At 43.3% G+C, this 22,161-nt stretch overlaps 1 protein-coding gene across 9 annotated transcripts in view; it reads right to left on the bottom strand.

Moving 5' to 3' along the window:
• Nucleotides 1-18,395, bottom strand: part of LOC139384226 (ArfGAP with SH3 domain, ankyrin repeat and PH domain 2a) — a 90,254-nt gene extending 71,859 nt beyond the window's left edge. For all 9 annotated transcript variants that reach the window (XR_011628820.1, XM_071128957.1, XM_071128959.1 and 6 more), the window contains exon 1: nt 17,837-18,395. Coding sequence is in view for 8 of the 9 variants with exons in the window: in XM_071128957.1 (XP_070985058.1) it covers nt 17,837-17,962 (126 nt within the window). In the remaining variant the exon portion in view is untranslated. The remainder of the gene's footprint in view (nt 1-17,836) is intronic.
• Nucleotides 18,396-22,161: the final 3,766 nt, after the last annotated feature.

The raw sequence follows: 22,161 nt of genomic DNA, 5'->3' as shown, positions 1-22,161 counted from the left end.
CCAGTCAAAAGTTTGGACACACACTCAAGGGTTTTTCTTTATATTTACTATTTTCTACATTGTAGAATAATAGTGAAGACATCAAAACTATGAAATAAAACATATGGGTTAAACAAGGGTTAAGGGTTAAAAGATATGGGTTAAAAGGGTTAAACAAATAAAAAAATGTTATATTTTAGATTCTTCAAAGTAGACACCCTGTGCCTCGACAGCTTTGCACAATCTTGGCATTCTCTCAACCAGCTTCACCTGGAATGCTTTTCCAACAGTCTTCAAGGAGTTCCCACATATGCTTAGCACATGTTGGCTGCTTTTCCTTCATGCTGCGGTCCAACTCATCCCAAACCATCTCAATTGGGTTGAGGGCGGGTGATTGTGGAGGCCAGGTCATCTGATGCAGCACTCCATCATTCTCCAACTTGGTCAAATAGCCCTTACACAGCCTGGAGGTGTGTTGGGTCATTGTCCTCTAAAAAACAAATCATTGTCCCACTAAGCACAAACCAGATGGGATGGCGTATTGCTTCCGAATGCTGTGGTAGCCATGCTGGTTAAGTGTGCCTTGAATTTTAAATAAATAAACAGACAGTGTCTCCAGCAAAGCCCCCCCACACCATCACTCCTCCTCCTCCATGCTTCATGGTGGGACCTACACATGCGGAGATTATCCATTCACCTATTCGGTGTCTCACAAAGACACAGCAGTTCGAACAAGAAATCTCACATTTGGACTCATCAGACCAAAGGACAGATTTCCACCGGTCTAATGTCCATTGCTCATGTTTTGGTCCAAGCAAGTCTCTTATTATTGGTTTCCTTTAGGAGTGGCTCCTTTGCAGCAATTCAACCATGAAGGTCTGATTCACACAGTCTCCTCTGAACAGTTGATGCTGAGATGTGTCTGTTACTTGAACTCTGTGAAGCATTTATTTGGCCTGCAATATCTGAGGTGCAGATAACTAATGAACTTATCTTCTGCAGCAGAGGTAACTCTGGGTATTCCTTTCTTCTGGCCGTCCTCATGAGAGCAAGTTTCATCATAGCGCTTGATTGTCTTTGCGACTGCACTTGAAGGAAGTTCTTGACATTTTCTGCACTGACTGACCTTCATGTTTTAAAGTAATGATGTACTGTCATTTCTCTTTGCTTATTTGAGCTGTTCTTGCCATAATATGGACTTGGTCTTTTACCAAATAGGGGTACCTTCTATATACCACTCTACCTTGTCACAACACAACTGATAGGCTCAAAAGCATTAGGAAGGAAAGAAATTCCAAAAATGTACTTTTAACAAGGCACACCTGTCAATTGAAATGCATTCCAGGTGACTACCTCATGAAACTGGTTGAGAGAATGCCAAGAGTGTGCAAAGCTGTCATCAAGGCAAAGGGTGGCTACTTTGAAGAATCACGTTTTTGATTACTACATGATTCCATATGTGTTATTTCATTGTTGATGTTATTCTACAACGTAGAATAAAAAAAAAACTTTAAACCTTGAATGAGTAGCTGTATCCAAACTTTTGACTGGTACATTAAACGTATGTAACGAATACATTTTGATTTGATGAACAGAGCAAAGTGAAAGCCTGCTCCAGAGCACTCAGGACCTCAGAAGGTGAACCCCAGCCCCAGTCTAACAGGACAACAACCCTAAGAAAACTGCCAAGACAAAGCAGGCCCTTCTCCCCCGATTGCTCAGTTTGTCCTGGTGGCCAGCTCCAGGAACAGTATTGGTTCTTCCAAACTGTGTTCTTGGGGACCTTCAATGCTGCATAATGTTTTTGGTACCCTTCCCCAGATCTGTGCCTTGACAAATTCCTGTTTCGGAGCTCTATGGACAATTCCTTCAACCTCATGGCTTGGTTTTTTTCTCTGACATGCACTGTCAACTGTGGGACCTTATATAGACAGGTGTGTGCCTTTCAAAATCATGTCCAATCAATTGAATTTATCACAGGTGGACTCCAATCAATTTGTAGAAACATGTCAAGGATAATCAATGGAAACAGGATGCACCTGAGCTCAATTTAGAGTCTCATAGCAAAGGGTCTATATAGTTATTTACGTAAGGCAAAAAAATAAAAATTGCAAACATTTCTAAAAAAACATTATTTTCATTTTGTCATTATGGGGTATTGTGTGTAGACTCATGAGAATTTTTATTTTTATCTAATCCATTTTCGAATAAGGCTGAAATGTAACAAAATGTGGAAAAAGTCAAGGGGTCTGAATATTTTCAGAATGCATTGTAGATGCTCCTAAAAACCAATGAGGGGATGGGAGAGGTGGATATTGCAGTGCAACAAGCGTCAAAAATAGAACCAAGTTCTATTTTAGCGCCTAGCTACGCAGACCTGCGCAAGAATTTTAGATGAAACCATTGAATAACATGCATGTGTAAATGTATTTTGCAATGCGAGCAGTGTGGTCAGCATGTAACACACAAAGCCCATCAACCAGCATCATGCCTCAGCAGACACTTTCAATCTGGAGAGAGTGCTCTGTCAGGAAAACTGGGCGAGTGCACGGGGACAGACGGGAGTCATAAACCAAGCCCGGCTGAACACGACAACACAGCCCTCAATCATTCTCCCACACTCACTCTCCCTCGCTCAGAAGCATTCATCTCACTGAGGCATTCGCCGTCAGAGCACTGAAAGAAAATACAAATAATCACAGTTCACCAGGATCTAGGCCGTTCTTTTGTATGTCTTGCTGTTTGAAACAGCCGTTTTTAAAATTAGAGGCTTTTAACCTAAAGAGTAGGAAACAAGAGGGAATTTCCACAACTGGCCACTGTACCATCTTCTCCAAGATAAAACACTAAGTTAAAAACTCAGCACATGGGGATGAAGATTTCAGTTCCTCTACTGGTATTGACGATGACCTTGCTTGAGTTGAGTAGATAGAGTGAAATAACGAGAGTCTTAATTCATGACATCAGGCACCATCTGGCTCTCTCCAATCTGGAGACTAACACCATTGAGCCTGTAGGGTCGTCACCGGGGCGATGGAGTCCCAGTAATACTTCCCAGGACACAGAGAGGGTTAAGGATTCAAAGCTCTTGATCAATTCAAATAGATTCACTCCACATTTACAACGCATCATCGTCAGAAAACAGCCGGCCCAGAGTCAGATGACAAACAGGGCAGGCTACAGCATCAAGTTGTTGCAAGCCATGTTATTCCAGAGACAAGCATTTTGAGTTGAGCATAAAAAAATGTTTTTATAATGTCTTAAAAGAGATTGCAATAATCGATTTCTGAATTAAGTCACGAGTCTAACCAGAAATATTGGATATTGCTAAGGAAACTGAGCCAATGGACGACATACTTGGGGTTCTCACTAGTTGGTGTATTACATATCACAATTACCCAAACACTTCTTGAACAAATGGAACATTAGACTTTAAGATAACACGAAAAGATGGACACAGATCTTATTTTAAGCCTTTACAAGTAAACCCAAGTGACCATATTGCAAACCCATTTCCCCAAACCACACTAACATCCTCTCTGGCTGCACTACCATCCCACTTCCCTCCTGCCTGTCAGTGTCACCGCCATAACTGGAGAAAAACGCCAATTCCTGCCAGCCAGACATTAACCCCAGAATGGCTGACCAACACAGGACCCCCACATCTGCTGGCTGGGTCTGGTTTAGCTCAGAGCAAGGCCTTATACCTAAAGCACTTGCCTTACATTAGCCAAGGTCTCCCAAACCAAAACATGGAGAAAAATTAGCTGGGGAGGGTCATTCATATTTCATAGTGCATCCATTGTCTCTTCGTGGGTTTTGGTGTACATTTCAATGCCCCTTCTGCATTTTTTTAAAAACAATAGATTTTTTTTAGAAATAGTTTCCTTAAAATGTATGTGTATTTTTAGGCCATGATATCATCACATTGGCTAGATTGTCAAAACCCAGAGATATTATTTTTTTTTTACCTAGACACAAACTGAATCCTTCTGCTGCTATCTTTCGCTACATACTTCAAGTCTGAGACTGCAATCACTAAAGTTGGTGAAAACAAAAATGAAGGGTGTGGTAGAAAACAAAGTCATCAGGGATTGGATCATCTCTAACCAATCAGAGTATCGAAGCCAGTGACCCATTTTCTAAACGTCAATTTACTACAGAGTTTCTAAACCCAGAAGCGCAACATCGCGAGAATTCCAGGAACGCTTGCGAAAGAGACCAACCAGACCAGGGTTTGAGAAATCAATGAGAAAAATAAATAAAATATTCCTTAGTTGTTTAATTTTCTTAAAAAAGGTACAACCTACATTTGAGCCAATGTCTGAAGTAGTTGAACATGATATTACTACAACCTTGCAAAAGTGACACGTTTTCATTTCTGTCAAAAACAGCTTTATATCATAAAAAGTGCCTTTGATTTGATGGCCTTCACATGCGCAGTTCGGCGTGAGACGGCCGTTAGACCAGATGTTTCTTGGCATGAGCTAGCCAACATCGCCTTCGAGAGTGATCTGGGATTTCTATTGGAGAAGCAATTTCTGCCTATATACATACTGTACTGTCTTTGGATTTTACTAACTTGTGTTCTGGCCCAACCCATCGGCCTCTGGAACCAATCAGACAATCTAGAATGCACAGTACCGGTCAAAAGTTTGGACACACCTATTCATTCAAGGTTTTTTATTTATTTTCTACATTCTAGAATAATAGTGAAGACATCAAAACTATGAAATAACACATGGAATCGTGTTAAATCAAAACAGATTTTATATTTGAGATTCTTCAAAATATCCACTTTGTCTTGATGACAGCTTTGCACACTTGCCATTCGCTCAACCAGCTTCATGAGGTAGTCACCTGGAATGCATTTCAATTAACAGATGTGCCTTGTTAACCTCTCAGGGAAAATGCAGAGCGCCAGATTCAAATAAAATACTATAAAAATCAAACTTTCATTAAATCCCACATGTAAGATACTCAATTAAAGCTACACTAGTTGTGAATCCAGCCAACATGTCAGATTTCAAAAAGGCTTTTCGGCGAAAGCAAACAAAGCTATTATCTGAGGATAGCACCTACGTAAACAAAGAGAGACCATATTTCAACCCTGCAGGCGCGACACAAAACGCAGAAATAAAAATATAAATCATGCCTTTGACGAGCTTCTTTTGTTGGCACTCCAAAATGTCCCATAAACATCACAAATGGTCCTTTTGTTCGATTACTTCCGTCCATATATATCCAAAATGTCCATTTATTTGGCGCGTTTGATCCAGAAAAACACCGGTTCCAACTTGCTCAACTGCCAAAACATTTCAAACTACTTCATAATACAAAAAGGTTTACATAAATAATAGATACAATTGAAGACTGGATGATCTGTGTTCCATACAGGAAGAAAATAAACTGAAGCATGCTTTCTGGTCACGCGCCTCTAACTAACAGTACACTTCAAGTGATGCCAAGAGTGTGTGAAATATATTTTTGATTTGTTTAACACTTTTTTGGTTACTACATGATTCCATGTGGTATTTCATAGTTTTGATGTCTTCACTATTATTATTATACAATTTAGAAAATAGTAAAAATAAAGAAAAAACTGTGAATTAGTAGGCGAAATGTTTTGTAAGAGAAATGAATTAGTAAGAGAAAATGTTTTGGTCAATAAGGGACATGAGAAAGATAATTTGACAATCCAGGACAATATTCTCTCACTCCCAGAGATGAAGAGACTAATCAATGCCAGGATTAGATTAGTTACACAGACTAAAAAGCATTCCTGGATGCTTGCATATCGGATAGTGTCAGGGACGACCCGGACTCATTGTTCTCGTCACGGAACTATTTGATGACCGGAATATCTAGCAGCCGGAACCCCACCGCGACAGACTTCCACCCAGGGAAAACGAAGCAGTTGTGTGGGTTAAAAAGTGCCAACCCCACACAGCCAGCTCTCGTAGTCTGGCCTCAGACTAGTAGTCGGTCAGCCTCGCTGCCACACCTTCTTTGAACCGCTGAGGATCATGGAAGGGAGAAGGGAGGGACACCCACACATGTCTGGTTCCCATCTGGTGTCAATATATTACACGTCACTGACTTCCCCCCCCCCCCCATGCTGGAGTCATACAAGGAAACAGTCTGACACAAATTGAGACAGTGCCAAGAAAGGAGGCAGTCCGGGGTAATTATCTAATTCATTGAGGGGGGGGGGGGGGGGGGCTTGATTCTAATCCAAGTTTTATAGAGGCACCAGATGTTAAAGTCAAAACAAACACCCTGAAAAGGGGGAAGTCTGCTGGGCCTGGGAAGCAGTGTTTTTGCAATAGGGTTTACTTTTACACCACCCTGGTATGTGTGAAAGAAGAGAAATCCTGTGTGCCATGTGAGAGACCTGACGCACAGTGCTCCAACACTCATTTCACTACTGTGTTCAAACCTCCCCCTCCTGACGGTGGCAGTTAAAGTACACAGTAGAGTGTCTCTCCTGGAAGTCTTTACAGAAGCTACTCGCTACCTCTTAGCTATTGCTGCAAATCATATTTCAGGAAATTGGAGCAAGATTTGGGGGGGGGGGGGGGAATTAAACGGGGCAGAGAGGTCTGGTTAATGATGTCTCTATGTGCAGCCATGACTCTGGAGAGTAGGCTGCCACGGCAGAGCCCATTACTGTGACTGCTGAGGTGGACAGACCTCCTCCTCCGTAATGGTGCCCTCTTTGAATGTGCTTCACCTGCCACGTCAGACCGACCAGTTGGGATCACAGCAGGGGTGGAGACACTCAATGGCAAGCAGGCAGCTACTCTAGTTACCTTGGATGCGAACACGCAATTGCATGCACGTACACTCAAATACAGATGCATTTGAGCGAGCGCACACAAAACCCGGATACACACAAGAGAACAAAAAAGACACAGCTTTCTCCATTGGGTGTAGTCAACCACACAGTAAAGGTGGAGGAGGACAAACAGAAGTGGGAAAGCTGCAACTCATTTAAAAACATACGACCATGGGCCTCCCGAGTGGCGCAGCAGTCTAAGGCACTACATTGCAGTGCTTGAGGCATCACTACAGATCTGGGTTCGATTCCAGGCTGGTTTGGCCAGGAGGAGGGGGGCTGACTTTGGTTGTCAGTTGAACGACGTTTCCGCCGACACATTGGTGCAGCTGGCTTCCGGGTTAATCGGGTCGGTGTTAAGAAGCGCGGTTTGGCGGGTCATATTTCAGAAGACACACAACTCGACTATTCGGGTTCGGGAAAGACGAACCCAACAGTGTAACTCCAATGCCAGAGTGTGCAAAGCTGTCAAGGCAAAAGAGTGGTTACTTTGAAGAATCTAAAATAGATTTGGATTTGTTTAACACTTCTTTTAGTTACTACATGAGTCCATGTGTTATTTCATAGTTTTGATGTCTTCACGATTACTCTACAATGTAAAAAAAAGAAAGAGAAACCCTTGAATGACGACGTGTCCAAACTTTTGACTGGAACTGTATAAAAATATTAAAAAAGGCACTCTGAGCCATCTTTATTTGCAGGTGCAGGGTAACAGTTGAATAAAATGAGGGGGGAAAAAAACACTGCTCTTCAATAAGCTTTATGTATTGGCCTCACAGCCTTCGTCAAAGCTCTGACTGCGAAGCCGATACGTAAAGCCTCTTTAAGAGCAGTGTTACTATCAACAGCAGTTTCTAATTTTTTCCTCACTGTAATAATATATTTTTTTTAAATAAAAATGACCGCAAAAGGCCTGTACATACACACACATCCCCCTTGTATAGGTTAATGACTGAAGTGTGTAGTTGAGAGCGTGTGAAAGCAGGCGGGAGACTAAAAGGAGCTGCCTTGTGGTAAAGCTATTCAGAGCTCTAGAGAATAAGACTGATGTCATTTAACAATTGAAATGCCTGGCAGGCGAGTCCGGCCCAAAACAGGTGCGCGCCTGAGAAGCAGCGTACTGAGCAAAGGAAACAGCGCAGCCTACTTCCATTTCCCTGTGTGCGTTACGGCCTCAGCTCTATGCACTCACTGTATGTGATTTGGATGAGACATTTAAAAAAGGGGGAGAAAAAAAAACAACCTTTCAAGCACTTCATTCACAACTTTGAGCAATTTGGAGCAACTAAGTCAATATTTGAATAGGCCTGTGAACCATTAAGGGGACCACTAACAAGCTGTGGTTCCGGTGTTTAACACAGAGCAGTAATACATGCAGTCAGCCTGGGGGGGGGCTGTGGAAAAGTCCGCCCGCTCAAAGAGTCAGTGTCTTCACTGGGCATATTATGGTCGCTAGGGGTGTTTAAAGAGCCATGCGGAGGAAGGTTAGCAAAGAGAAGGGAGAAAACAACCCTCTCTCTCTCTCTTTACTGGTTTCACAAGACCAGCCCCCTGCAGCTTCTGACCAGGGAATGAGTCAAGTACACACACCTCTCTCTGAAGGCCACTCAAATACACAGCAAAAGAGGAGTCTGATGTTAAGCAGGAATAAATGTACAATACATGCAAATTTGAACACAAAATAGAAGAGAGAAAAAACAGGACAAAATGGTAAACTGAGAACAAGTGTACCAGCTTACATTGACAACCTGGTAAATATGGCAAACTTACTGCTGGACTTATTCCAACAACACTTTGTCCAAAACTAACTCAACAGGCGTTTGGTGGTTTACTACTCCTTGGTGAAAACTGTAAAAAACTACTAAAGGGGACCCTTGGACCTGAACAGTCACCACCTGCCAGCAATAATACTCACACTTTGGTGAGGACATAAACTGAGGTACTAAAACCGTCAAAGAAAACAAACCCTAGTTTGAAATAGAAAGGCAGCCAGTGCCGAACCCCTGGCGTAGCTACCTCATGTCACTCTAGGCTACATCAATGGATGGCTCCATTTACGTCTGGAGAAACCGCTTGCCATCCGACTGACCCTCTGCCCTTCAATTGACCCCTTCAAAACACATTTTGACACATTGTACACACTTCCTTTGTGTTCAATGTGGAGTCATCTGGAGACTTACGAACAGATGAGGTTCAACATTTCCCCATCGCAAAATGGGCTCTTCAGCCATCGTCAACAAATTTTCAAGTTGGTCTCGTCTGAGCAGATTCTCACAGGTTATAATGCACTTGGGGTTTGGGTGCAAGATGATTCTCAGCTTTCATGAGCCACCACTGCCTGTGAACACTGGACAAGATGGGGCATGCCTCATCTTGGGCTTTTTCAACACTTAGTGGCTATTTGAGACCGCGTGAGAACTGTCCATCTCGACACTACAGACTCACAGGGACCGATTGAAAATATATACTACTGATGTGATGTGCTTGAAGATTGAGGTGACTGAGCAGTGGGGGCAAGTGGGACTTTTTCCTCAGCCCTCAATGATCATCAATTACCAAAGAGCTCAGACGGCAAAAAGGTCAAATAAAGGCAAACAGGGAACATCGCCAAACCCCAAGGGTGTAGTACACTTTTACTTAATCACACAGTGACCCGCATCCACTCTTGGTGGGCATGTTCTGGTAGGCAGTACAATGAGTAACTGTTAACCTGGAAATTCAGGATTCAAATTTCACTTGGGGGGGGGGGGGGGGGGGGGGGGGAGAGAATCAGGAAAGAGACCTAACATCAGAATTTTTGTGAGTTTGTTAAATACTCCCTTAAAAGTCAAACAAAGTTTATAAATTAGCAGGGGACTGATGAACTCAGCTTGAGGGAGGAGTGGGTAAATTAGGACCAAATGCGTCTTGCAACAACAACAAAAAGAATCCAGTGAACGTAAACAGTTTCTGGCCTGCTCACATCTACCAATGTGTCGGCATCATGGTGGATTCTTAGCAATGCCAAAAGGGTCATAGTTACATACAAGGAGCATATGAGGATCATCCTTCAAGCTGAAGGACAAGGAACAAGACTGTGCGTTCACCTGGAAAAACCAACGGGTGATTCCGGAAAACATATGGGCCAATGTGCTGTGGAAGGGATGCTATGAAGAGAAATGCAAGATCCTTATGTGAAGCTCCTTTGAAGTTTTTCCAGGACCGTCTCCTGGAGTATGACATGAAGAGCGGCACCTCAACAGGACCACGTCAGGCAGAGGCATAAGAAATTCAGCTGTGTTAAAAAAAATAGAGTTATTTTGAGATGCACGAACAGAAATCTCTCAACAAATTGCAGTGCGTTTTTTTCCGGCTCTACAGTATGTGAAAAGAATGGGGTGCAACAGGGAGCCCGATTTGCTTGACAAATGGAACTAGTCAGAGGAAAGACATTCAGGAAACTAGAATATCAGCCACACGAGGACAGAGGATATCGAAGATATCCTAACCTGACAAAGACGCCTTACATCATTTTGTTTTGTTGATTCACGTAGAGAATCTGGTCAAAGGGGCATAATTGCTAAAAGCACTTCCAATCATGTAAAAAAAAATGTTTTTAAACTACAATCTATCCATTTATAACTACATAAGACATTTGGCCTTCTTGATGGCTTACTTACACATCCAGCTTCTCAGAACCTAACAAAAGCTTGAGGGGGAACACATCTGAAAGCCCATCCTCCATGAGCCCACTGCAGTTTTCTTAAGTGAAAGCGACAACCCAGCAACACAATTACAAAGATTCCTGAAGAAACTGCTCTCCCCCTGCATGTGCAGAGGCCACGGCAACAAATCAATGAGGGAGTTCATTAATGAAGAGGCATGGACTGTCAGAGAACAATGGCCTTGAAAAGGAGCTGTTCACGGCAATCTTTGGCAGGCCCCCTGACGGAGGGCCTCCACACTTCCATGTAACCCCACTCCCAACAAAGGCCGGTGAACTCCTGACCCCCCTACCCAATCAATGTCCCACACACACACACCAGAGATTTGCTTGCAGTATTGTATCCCAACAGCCAAGGCTTGGGAGGACAGCCCCCAAAAATGATTGGGTCAGTACCGTGACCACCCCCCCGTTCCCTCTTTCCACTGTTTAGCCCCATCGGGAGGATTTATCATTTGTAGGAAGGCCCCAGAGAGAGAGAGCCTGAGACTGGGTGATAACAGGGAGCCTGCTGCCTCTGGTTCCAATTGTATGAGATACATCACACTTCTAATGCACGGCAAGGAGGAAACACGCTGGGTACTCTTGGGGCGGAAAAGATTACTTTTCATAGTTTCCGATTGTGTGATACCACATGGCATTTCTGCCTATTTGCTAAACAGACTGAAGTGAAGCTGTAGAAAGAAAAAAACATTGCCTCAAGCCCTCTTTTTTTTTTTAAACAAAGACTAAGTTGAAGAATGAAGAGACACAAAAACACACTTAAACTTTCATTGAGCGAATAGAACAACCTGGTCATTAAAAGGATAGTTCTGGATTATGGCAATACCATTTCTGTGTCTATGCGTCCAGTATGAAGGAAGATGTAGTTAGCAAGCCAATGCTAACTATCATTAGTGCTAGCTTAGCACAAAGACTGGAAGTCTTCGGGTATAGCGCTAAGCTAATTAGCATTGGCTCGCAAAACTACCTCAAACTTCCTTCTTACTGGACGCAGAGGCATAAAAATGGTATCCACAAGTTCATCTGACATTTCAATTACAGTAAGTACGATAAGCTCCTTAAGAGGGATATGCAGGCCAAGGTGGCTGGCAGTGGGCAGCTCACAAGGCAAACGTCCTCCTGTGTTGTCCCTAAGGCAATTACTCATGGATTGTCTCTGTGTGCAGGCTTAACCCTTGTGTCTGAGGCCTTGTTAAAAACTTTCCTCCATGCCCCCTGTTCTGCCCCACAGCTGCTCGTTCCAGTCCAGCCTGGCTGGCTAGCTGTTCCCGCAGGACAATGCCTGGAATGGCCATAGGAATCTGGGAGTAGATGAGGCTACGCCTTCCGCCGACCGGGGAACACAACCGCAACACATAATGAAGAGATGTCAGACGCACCATCAGGCTGCTTATCCAGAGGTAACAGAGTCCGTTGTGTATCATTCCTTCACGAGACAATGCAGCTAGCCTTGGCAGTCACCCTCCGCGCATCATCCATTCCCCCTGCTTTCCAAAATCTTCAGGAATTCAATTAGGAACCACTTGAGTATGGAGTGGAGGCCACTTCCTCATTGTTAACCAAGAACATTGAATTGCCTCAATAGAGAGAGTCTGGCTGGTGCAAACAGTTGCCCCAGATGACAGGAACAACCCTGCCAATCCCCTAACACTTCTCAATCTCCATACAGAACAATGCAGTCGGACAACATGCATCACTAGCACGTTGCTGGAATACCAACGTTGTGGATTCAGAGTTGTGCCAGGATAAAATAGCCAGAGGGTACAGGTAGACAACAAAAAAGTCCATGCAGAAAGCAGGCTAGAAATATCCATCATTCAACTGAGAAAAATGGGCGGCATGGGATGTGGGTGAGAGACAGTCAATGAGCCTGGTCCACCATTGGTTCCCCCTCTTGTGGACTCGTGTGGGGTGCTGCCATGCTCAGATTCCAGGAATGTTTCTCTGTGGAAGGAAGGCCCGTGTGTGCACAATGGGTGCTATCGGAACACATGAAATGTCATCCATTTTACAGGCCAACACAAAGGATACGCAACACGGTGTGGGTTTCACGCTGGATGTGCTAACCCGCATGTACCTTGGAGTAGGAAACCGCAGTTTGCTTGGAACCCATAATCGGAGATGACGTGGTTTCGCAAAACCAAAAGAACTAGATGCCATGTCTAAGAACTAGATAACTCACCTGTTGTTCAACGCTGATAGCCGGTAAGACCAGCAATTTAGTTCTTGAGTCAGAGGCTTCACTCACATTGTAAGAGGCCAAAAGCAAATCTCTGCCAGTGCCTCTAGTCTACTGTAGAAAAGGCTCCTGTCTTGAACTCCTGCCATAGCAGTTAAAATGGGAGCGTAATTGAACAACAGCCATTAGTGAAGAGAACATTAACTTATCAGACAAAATACATCTCTCCCTCTGAGCCAGATCTGGGGGGTGGATGCATGATAAATCAGATCAAAAAGGAGTGGTCTATTCATGTTGATCCCACTTAGCCCTCTTTCCACTGCTGGCAGAGCCAGGGGCAACGCCAAGACTGCTCCAAATAACTAACTAAGACGGTCTGTGCCATTCTTTGACATCTTTTCAGTTTTACGAAAGGCATACCAGTGATGGTATATTTTGACTCGGAATACATTAGAGTGAGTGCCATTAGACCTGAGCACTTAGTCCACACCCTAATGGGCGCAGATGACGAGATGCCGATTAAGGCAGCCCCCCCCCCCCCCCCCGCACCTCTCTGATTCAGAGGGGATGGGGTAAATGCGGAAGACACATTTCAGTTGTACTAGGTACCCCACTTTCCCTAAATGTTCTGTGATGGCGTCGCCCCTTTCAAAACACTGTGCATTCCTCTCGAACTCTGAGCAAAGTAACATCTGCACAGTCAGAAACTTGCTTGCTCAAAATGAGAACGTATGTGATCATCAGACTAATATAAACCAAGGCTCTTGTAAAAAAGCTCAGCGGGTGGGGGTGGGGGTAAACTGTTTTCTTATAGTTGTGGTTTTAAGAGAACGGTAATCCGAGTAGCACTTTTAGTGGCTCCTCCTCTGCAGGGCACATTAAGCCAATTTATTTGGGGATGATAGACAAAGCTTTTACAGCCGCAAACCTAATTAAAGTTCCACCCACTGTAATTGGTTTATCACACAACAGACTAGGTCCCATTAAGCTCTGTGCTGTATAGTGTCTCATAGATAGAGTATCTCCCTCTGTGTAACACTAGAGGGCTCATCTGAACAGACCCGATCGATGCCATCAGTCAAGATTGAGGGATGTGAAGAGTGAGGCAGTAGGCCCATATCAACGATTCCAGAGCACTCAGACGAGACAAGCTATCATCAAACAGAACTGGTGGTTCTGCTGGACCTCTTGAATCAGCCCTCGTGAAACAGAACTTAGTCCATCTAGATCCACAAATTCTCACCCCTTCCAGAATTAAAATCTTTCACGCCAACATGTACAGCCTGCATTGAATCAGGTGTTGTTGTTGCATCTACTGTGCTGACAAAACTCCCACGTCATTTCCTTAATGTCAATTATTTAGCACAAAAGTGCATAGTCTAATGGGAACGCAACATTTGGGACGCCAAAATGTGTAGGCCTAAATACCAGCGTGACAAGCAATAAGGCAATTCCAAAAACTGGAACGACAACGGTCATTCTACATATTGCAAAACAACTGCTGCACAGTCAACATTTTTCAATTGCTGAAATACAGACTTGAGTAGGCTAGATGTGTTCCGCTCCCGCTGCCTTCAAACAGTCCTCAACTGTCAAGGACAAAAATGGAGACACTAGCACTTTTATAGCAGGACACAATTCTTTATGGTCACAGAATCAGCACACTGCTGGGAATTCAAAACTATCAGAGATCCTTCGTGCACTCAATAAACAGGGATGTGGTCTATTGGCCATGTGTAAATACTTGTTGGTACAGAACTTAAAACATTGGGTCTTTATCGTTTAGTCATCAACAAGGAGGTGAGGAGTAGAGAACCAAAAAGCACTTGGGGTCTTTCTTTGTTGTCTATTTACCTCGTTTAATAGGAAGTCGCTTCTCTGATTTGACAGTGCCCAGTGGTGGTGTCCATTGATAGACATGGACAATATTAGGCCGACTTCCCACACACAAAACAAGAATAAAACCCATTGACCTTTCACCTGCTTAAATCTACTGGATTAATCTAATGCGGTTTGCATTTGTTCATTGCACCTTAATAACATTACTAGAGCAGTAAGAAGGAAAAATCTGTAGAAATGACACTGTCGTGTTCAAAAGCACTGCGGCGGGCCAAGGCACCTTTTGAGTTTATTTCTGATTCCAGTCAGCCGCCAGGACACAATACACGTTCGCAGTTCACTGCGTTGTCTAATTGGGCAAACAGGCTCAAGGCCTTGTTGTCCTTGGGTAAATTCATTTGAATTCAATCACTTTTTGACAGCAATCCCTTTAGATTTGAACAAAACCTTCGACATATTTTCCCATTGTAGAAGTGCTCAAAAAATGAACTTTTATACCTGAATGACAAAACCTTTTTATTTTATTTTTTTATATACCTCAACATACTATGAAACATCCATGTTTCCATCACCGGAAAATATAAACGGTTGAGATTGATATCATTTCAAAGTTTACAAAACAGGGCTGCCAACTATTTAATACTTTTTGTAAAAAAGATTTCCAAAATCCAATGTTTTTAACTTTAAAGTCAATTAAAAAGTGTAAATTCTGTTTTTTTTCTTCATATTCTCATACTTCGGCACTTAGTCCCTACTTTGCATCATTTAAGGTTGTGTTGTGCCTGTCCTCAGTTGAGACAAAACATGCCCTTACAACAATTGCACTTGTGTTTTCCCTGCCACAATGCAGAAAGGTCCATGTAAAAAATATATATTATTATTTTAATAATCTGAAACGTTTCCACACAGACACACTCTCTCCAAGATACTGTTGAGAGACACTGAAGGTTTAAACCAGAGCAGGCCACAAGAAACAGCGACACAACAACCACAGACAGCTCTGAACAGTTACCTATAGCCTATATAACATGCACCCAGAGTTTCCTGGTCAGGTCATGTGGTCCGGGAAAAACTCCTGGCCCTGCTAGGCCATAACCACTGAACACAAAATGTAATCTAACCATTTACACCTTTGGGAAAGGTTAATCACCTGTCAGCTTTAAACAGCTGCCTGCCTACTTCACACCTCCAGAACCACAAGTGTATAGCTCTCTCATACAGGTGTGTAGATAATCTGTCTGAGGTTGTCTGGAATCAAAGCCTCAACTCCGATGCCAGGATGTTATTCTGATGACATGCCTTCAAAGCGTGAGGCTTGATGCGCAGATGTATTTTTCCCTCAAATCAGTTAACATCTAAGAGAGGGAAAATGTTGTACCTCTAAAAGAAGATACTGTCCGTATGTATTGAGGACAAACGGACCAACTTTGCTTAGCGTGAACCCGTTGTCCCTCCTGCAGTATTTCTTCCCTGAAATAACTACTTTACTGAACGCATATATAAACAACAATTTCAAAGAGTTTTCTGCATTACAGTTCAGGAAATCAGTCAATTGAAATACATTTGTGAGGCCCTAATCGATGGCTGGGCATATGACTGTGCAAGGGCACAGCCATGGTTGAGCCTGGGAGGGCCACTGGGGAGCCAGGCCCAGCCAACCAGAATGTGTTTTTCCCCACAAAAGGGCTTTATTACAGAAAGAAATACTCCTCAGCACATCCCCCTTCTCCCCCCTCAGACGATCCAGCTGGTGAAGAAGCCAGAGGTGGACGTCCTGGGCTGGCGTCCTGGGCTGGCGTCCTGGGCTGGCGTCCTGGGCTGGCGTCCTGGGCTGGCTGGCGTGTGCCCAACATTTGAGAAAAATAAGCTTTTTGTGCGTATGAAACATTTCTGGGATTGTTTATTTCAGATCATGAAACATGGGACCAACACTTTACATGTTGCGCTTATATTCTTGTTCAGTACACATCTTTACATCCAGGCTGTATCACATCCGGCTGTGATCGGGAGTCCCATAGGGCAGCACACAATTGGCCCTGCGTCGTCCAGGTTTGGCCGGTGTAGGCCGTCATTGTAAATAAGAATTTGTTCTTAACTGACTTGCCCAGTTAAATAAAGGTTAAATGAAAAAAACATGCATGATAATCCAATCAAATTTTATTTGTGACCTTAACGTGAAATTCTTACTTACAAGGAGGAAGCTTAGCAGCACACCTTTCATGCAAACAGTGGCAATACAGCAGATTTTGGGACATGATCAAGGGCTTAGGTGGGTCTCCTCATGCACAACCAAGAATGGAGTAGGCATATTTTAAAAAAATGTTGCTGGTCTCAAATGCTGGTCCCTTGTTATATAACTTAAGAAATGGCTGACATTAGCTGTTGTTGCCTTTTGAACAATGGCAATGTGATTAGTAATATGTGGAAGTGGAGCATACGCAGTCTGTGGTGCGGCAGCTTCCCATGTGGGAAATGCTATTTATATCATTTGACAGGGCGAGGCTCAGAGCTCTGTTGGCTGTATAGAGATGGGTGGTGTTGGTAGGTTTTCATAAAACAAAGCATAAGTGTCCTTTCTGACAACGACCTGCAAGTTCGATAAAGCTTACCCATCTAATAAACCAGAGTAAAACAGTATTTCGGGCGTAGCCTAACATAAATAGTTAATTTTTGAGACAGGTGCCACATTCATGACAAAGCTCTTCTATTCTTCAATAGACATTAAACAAAAACGAAATGCAGAGCCATTGTTTGCATGATATAACTTTCCACTCTGCTGCCCATGTTTCTTTGGGAAACGGGTTATTATTTTGAAGTTAATGTATCATTAGGGCCAAGCGATTCGTTTTGAACTCGTTTGTTGTAAACTAATGGCTAAAGGGGGAGTCTCCAAGTAAACAAAGAGGCTGTAATTCCCATTACGCAGTTCTATTATGCAATAACTCTTCGGATTTTATTATATTATGCACATAATAGCAACAATAGAGAAGCTGTGTAGAAAAGAAAAAAAAATCAATGACGCCTAATTGGAGAAGATACGTTTCCACTTTCCTCTGTGTGAGAGCAACGCAGGACAAACGGAGCCAGAAGCCTGCTTGATGAAAACGCCCAACCATGAATAATAAAATAGCCTGCTGTGATGACAGCATCTTGCCAATTACCTCAGGGTACGTTTATAACCGACCTACGAATTGCAACTAGGTTGAAGTTCTGCATTAGCTCTAACCTCGGTCGTGTCCAGCGATGCGGACCTTGAAGTAGCCCTACGCGTCTAAAAATTCACCGCACAACTCACCTCCTCCAAAGCAGTCACGGTATTCCTACAGTGGGACATTCTGGTGGTGAAGTTTGAAGCCGTCGGCGCTTTGTAATCTTCATTTGTCTCCGCCACGAACTCCGAAACTGTAATTTGGTCCGGCATATTTTTTTACTTTATTTATGTATCCTTTTTTCAAAAATATTTTTATATTCCCGTTAAACACCAGAGATTGAATTTGAGAAAACTTTACAATAGAAAAGTCTGATAAAATGGTTTCCAGTTAAGCATTGCAGTGTGCTATTCCCTTGTCGGCGCAGTCCCAACCTCCCTGCAACAATGTTGCACGCTTCTAACTCGGTTGCTACTGCAGCCTTTTTTTTTTTATTCGATGGCTCACTGCTCTAAATGTATACTTCCCCCCTCAATTTTTGGCGGGTCCCACTCGACTTCCAGGGAAATCCAAAGAGAACTTCTCGGCTTTTATCTTCTGGTGGTGCCCTCTTGTCTTCCAAAGCTCAAATAAAGCCTGTGAACTTATTTCCTAGCCTGGGAAACAACAAGACGTTTCAATGAAAGTGCAGAACTTGACAAAGGTGAAGGAGGAGGGATTCAATGGATGTGCACTATCCAATGGAGAACACCAGCTGGTGAATATGACCCAATCAGAGTCGAAGGAAGGCTCTGTCATCATTACAGTGGCATTCTGAGAAAGTTTTTTTTTTTAAATGGAGTAAAACTGACTGAAGTATTGAAATAGCACTCAATCGGTTCATTATTATGTTTCCATTCATTGCAAGATGAAACTAAATCATATCTTAATTCACACACACATTCAATTACAATTAAAAGGGAACTTATTGTTTGGGAAAAGGAGATACCTACTCAGTTGCACAACTGAACGTAATTCAATATCTTTAAAAGCTTGAAAGCTTGTGGTAAGCAAATAATTATTAGCAACAGCTTGACTGACAAAGCACTAATTATGTTATGGTGCATTTGCGTTTGCAAAAGAGGCTCATAGAGATAGAAGACTCATCATGGATATAATCCATTTTAGCATGGGCATTGCCATTGAGAGCGTCCATCATTTTAAAGTAGTCAACTGGGTGGGGATTCCTATGAGTAGGGAGCAATCAGCTGGTCTCTAAAACGACGTTGGAGGAGACATATGGTGAAGAAATTAACATTAAATTCTCTGGCAACAGCTCTGGTGGACATTCCTGCAGTCAGCATTCCAATTGCACGCTCTTTTATTTCAACTCATGAAACATGGAAGACTTTACATATTTTTGTTCAGTGTGGATACATACTTTGTATGTTTGCGGAAATCATAATCTCTTTGAATACAGTGTTGAATACAGAAAATGCCTATTTGAGTCTTTATCACAAGAGCCTCCATTTGACAATGCTATATCAAACAATCCTTTGGAGACTTGCGTTTCGAACCCTTATCTTCAGATGAGCAGGTGGCTTTGTTGTGCTGTGTGGAACTGAATGTCATGCATGGGATCCGTCATGGCAGCTTCTGTCAGTTATTCATGTTCATGTAGTTCTCTAGATTACTGCCTGTCTGTCATGAGAAAATAGTCCTCTCAAAAAAGATGTCTATTCCCCTCTCGTTTCGTTATTATTCTATTGTAGAATGTGTATCAAAATGTATGATAACAGCAATCTGTTGCTTCATTCCTTGTAGGGCTCCGGAGAGCAGGTTGACTTCAACTTTGTGATGTCAGCCCTAATCCTGATGGACTATTTCTGTCATTTCAGTCGGCATAATTCACCAAGAGCAAGAGAGAAAGAGATAGGTAGGTAGATGGATTGAGAGAGATAGACCGGCAGACAGACAGGCAGACCTCAAGGCTTTACCTAAGGTTCCTACGACACGACGATCACTTCCAGTTCTCTTCCCTCATCCTGTTCCCCACTTCCTCTTTGTGTCCACCTTTGGTTATGGAGGGAAGCCGAGTATTGGAATCAATGCAAGAAACATACATTTACTAATGTAACACTGACAAGGAGTTTCTACTATGTCGATGCTAGCGTTACACCCTGTTGCGTCGCAACAAAATACTAATTAAAATGATCATTAGAAGACGACTATTATCGCCACAAGAAAAGCATACACCAATTATAACTAGTCGCATTAGCACTGCCATGAAACAGTGAGCAGAGTATTCTCATGGGAGAAAACAATGACAGGTTTTGTATGAGAAACAACCCAGAAATAGACATGAAAGTTTCATATTCTACCCCAAAACATAGCTGAGTATTAAAAAAGCAGCTCCATCATTATACAATGAGGCGTTTTGAATAGTCTTCCCTACACTGTAGTTCACTCAGCTCCCTTAACGCTTGTGTTTTTCCTGGGCTTTGTGATGAAGAATCTGCTGACGTTCTCTGTTTCATTCAACCTCGGCGGGACCGCCACTGTTTATAAATAGAGACCACAGCGGCAGGCTGGAACCCAGGGCAGCCTTTAAAATCACAACGCTGGGCTGCGTTCAGCACAATCCCAATGAACATCTGCTACCCAGAGTCACAGCGCTGAAGCCGAAGGTAGCCACACTCCCCCTTAATTATTAACATCCTTTCATATTGTTACACAGAGTCACGCTCTGGGATATGGTCGTAAGGATCATCATTCCCTCTGCTCTGGATAGGCCAGGGCTTTTCTCGACCACATCACCTCACTGGGAAACTCTGGGCCTTAGATGACTTTCAGTCCCTGTGTAGGCCCATCGAAAGTTTGAAAATGAAGCTACAGGGCAAGATTTTCTTCCAGCCAACATATCATGTATATAGTCTTGGATTAAAACCAGTATCAATATTGTGAAGAATAAATGTTTTGTTTTTGCCTTTTACGGCCAAGTTTTTGCCAATGCTCATGAAGAGCTTCCAAGTCAGAAGCTGCCAGTCTGCTTAATAAACCTAACACACGCTTGTTTATTAGTCGGTGGGCATCCTCATTATGGAGCCGAGGTGAATGAAAACAACCGGCGCTCTGAATATCAAATCGGAAAGCCAACTCTGTTTGCTCTAGCAGATATCCATGTACAGTGGGGAGAACAAGTATTTGATACACTGCCGATTTTGCAGGTTTTCCTACTTACAAAGCATGTAGAGGTCTGTAATTTCTTATCATAGGTACACTTCAACTGTGAGAGACGGAATCTAAAACAAAAATCTAGAAAATCACATTGTATGATTTTTAAGTAATTAATTTGCATTTTATTGCATGACATAAGTATTTGATCACCTACCAACCAGTAAGAATTCCGGCTCTCACAGACCTGTTCGTTTTTCTTTAAGAAGCCCTCCTGTTCTCCACTCATTACCTGTATTAACTGGACCTGTTTGAACTCGTTACCTGTATAAAAGACACCTGCCCACACACTCAATCAAACAGACTCCAACCTCTCCACAATGGCCAAGACCAGAGAACTGTGTAAGGACATCAGGGATAAAATTGTAGACCTGCACAAGGCTGGGATGGGCTACAGGACAATAGGCAAGCAGCTTGGTGAGAAGGCATCAACTGTTGGCGCAATTATTAGAAAATGGAAGAAGTTCAAGATGACGGTCAATCACCCTCGGTCTGGGGCTCCATGCAATATCTCACCTCGTGGGGCATCAATGATCATGAGGAAGGTGAGGGATCAGCCCAGAACTACACGGCAGGACCTGGTCAATGACCTGAAGAGAGCTGGGACCACAGTCTCAAAGAAAACCATTAGTAACACACTACGTCGTCATGGATTAAAATCCTGCAGCGCACGCAAGGTCCCCCTGCTCAAGCCAGCGCTTGTCCAGGCCCGTCTGAAGTTTGCCAATGACCATCTGGATGATCCAGAGGAGGAATGGGAGAAGGTCATGTGGTCTTATGAGACAAAAATAGAGCTTTTTGGTCTAAACTCCACTCGTCGTGTTTGGAGGAAGAAGAAGGATGAGTACAAACCCAAGAACACCATCCCAACCGTGAAGCATGGAGGTGGAAACATAATTCTTTGGGGATGCTTTTCTGCAAAGGGGACAGGACGACTGCACCGTACTGAGGGGAGGATGGATGGGGCCATGTATCGCAAAATCTTGGCCAACAACCTCCTTCCCTCAGTAAGAGCATTGAAGATGGGTCGTGGCTGGGTCTTCCAGCATGACAACGACCCAAAACACACAGCCAGGGCAACTAAGGAGTGGCTCCGTAAGAAGCATCTCAAGGTCCTGGAGTGGCCTAGCCAGTCTCCAGACCCGAACCCAATAGAAAATCTTTGGAGGGAGCTGAACGTCAGTATTGCCCAGCGACAGCCCCGAAACCTGAAGGATCTGGAGAAGGTCTGTATGGAGGAGTGGGCCAAAATCCCTGC

The sequence above is a fragment of the Oncorhynchus clarkii genome, chromosome 25, assembly GCF_045791955.1.
Source record: "Oncorhynchus clarkii lewisi isolate Uvic-CL-2024 chromosome 25, UVic_Ocla_1.0, whole genome shotgun sequence".
NCBI classification, from domain to species: domain Eukaryota; kingdom Metazoa; phylum Chordata; class Actinopteri; order Salmoniformes; family Salmonidae; genus Oncorhynchus; species Oncorhynchus clarkii.
This window is presented reverse-complemented; position numbering and strand designations above follow the sequence as displayed.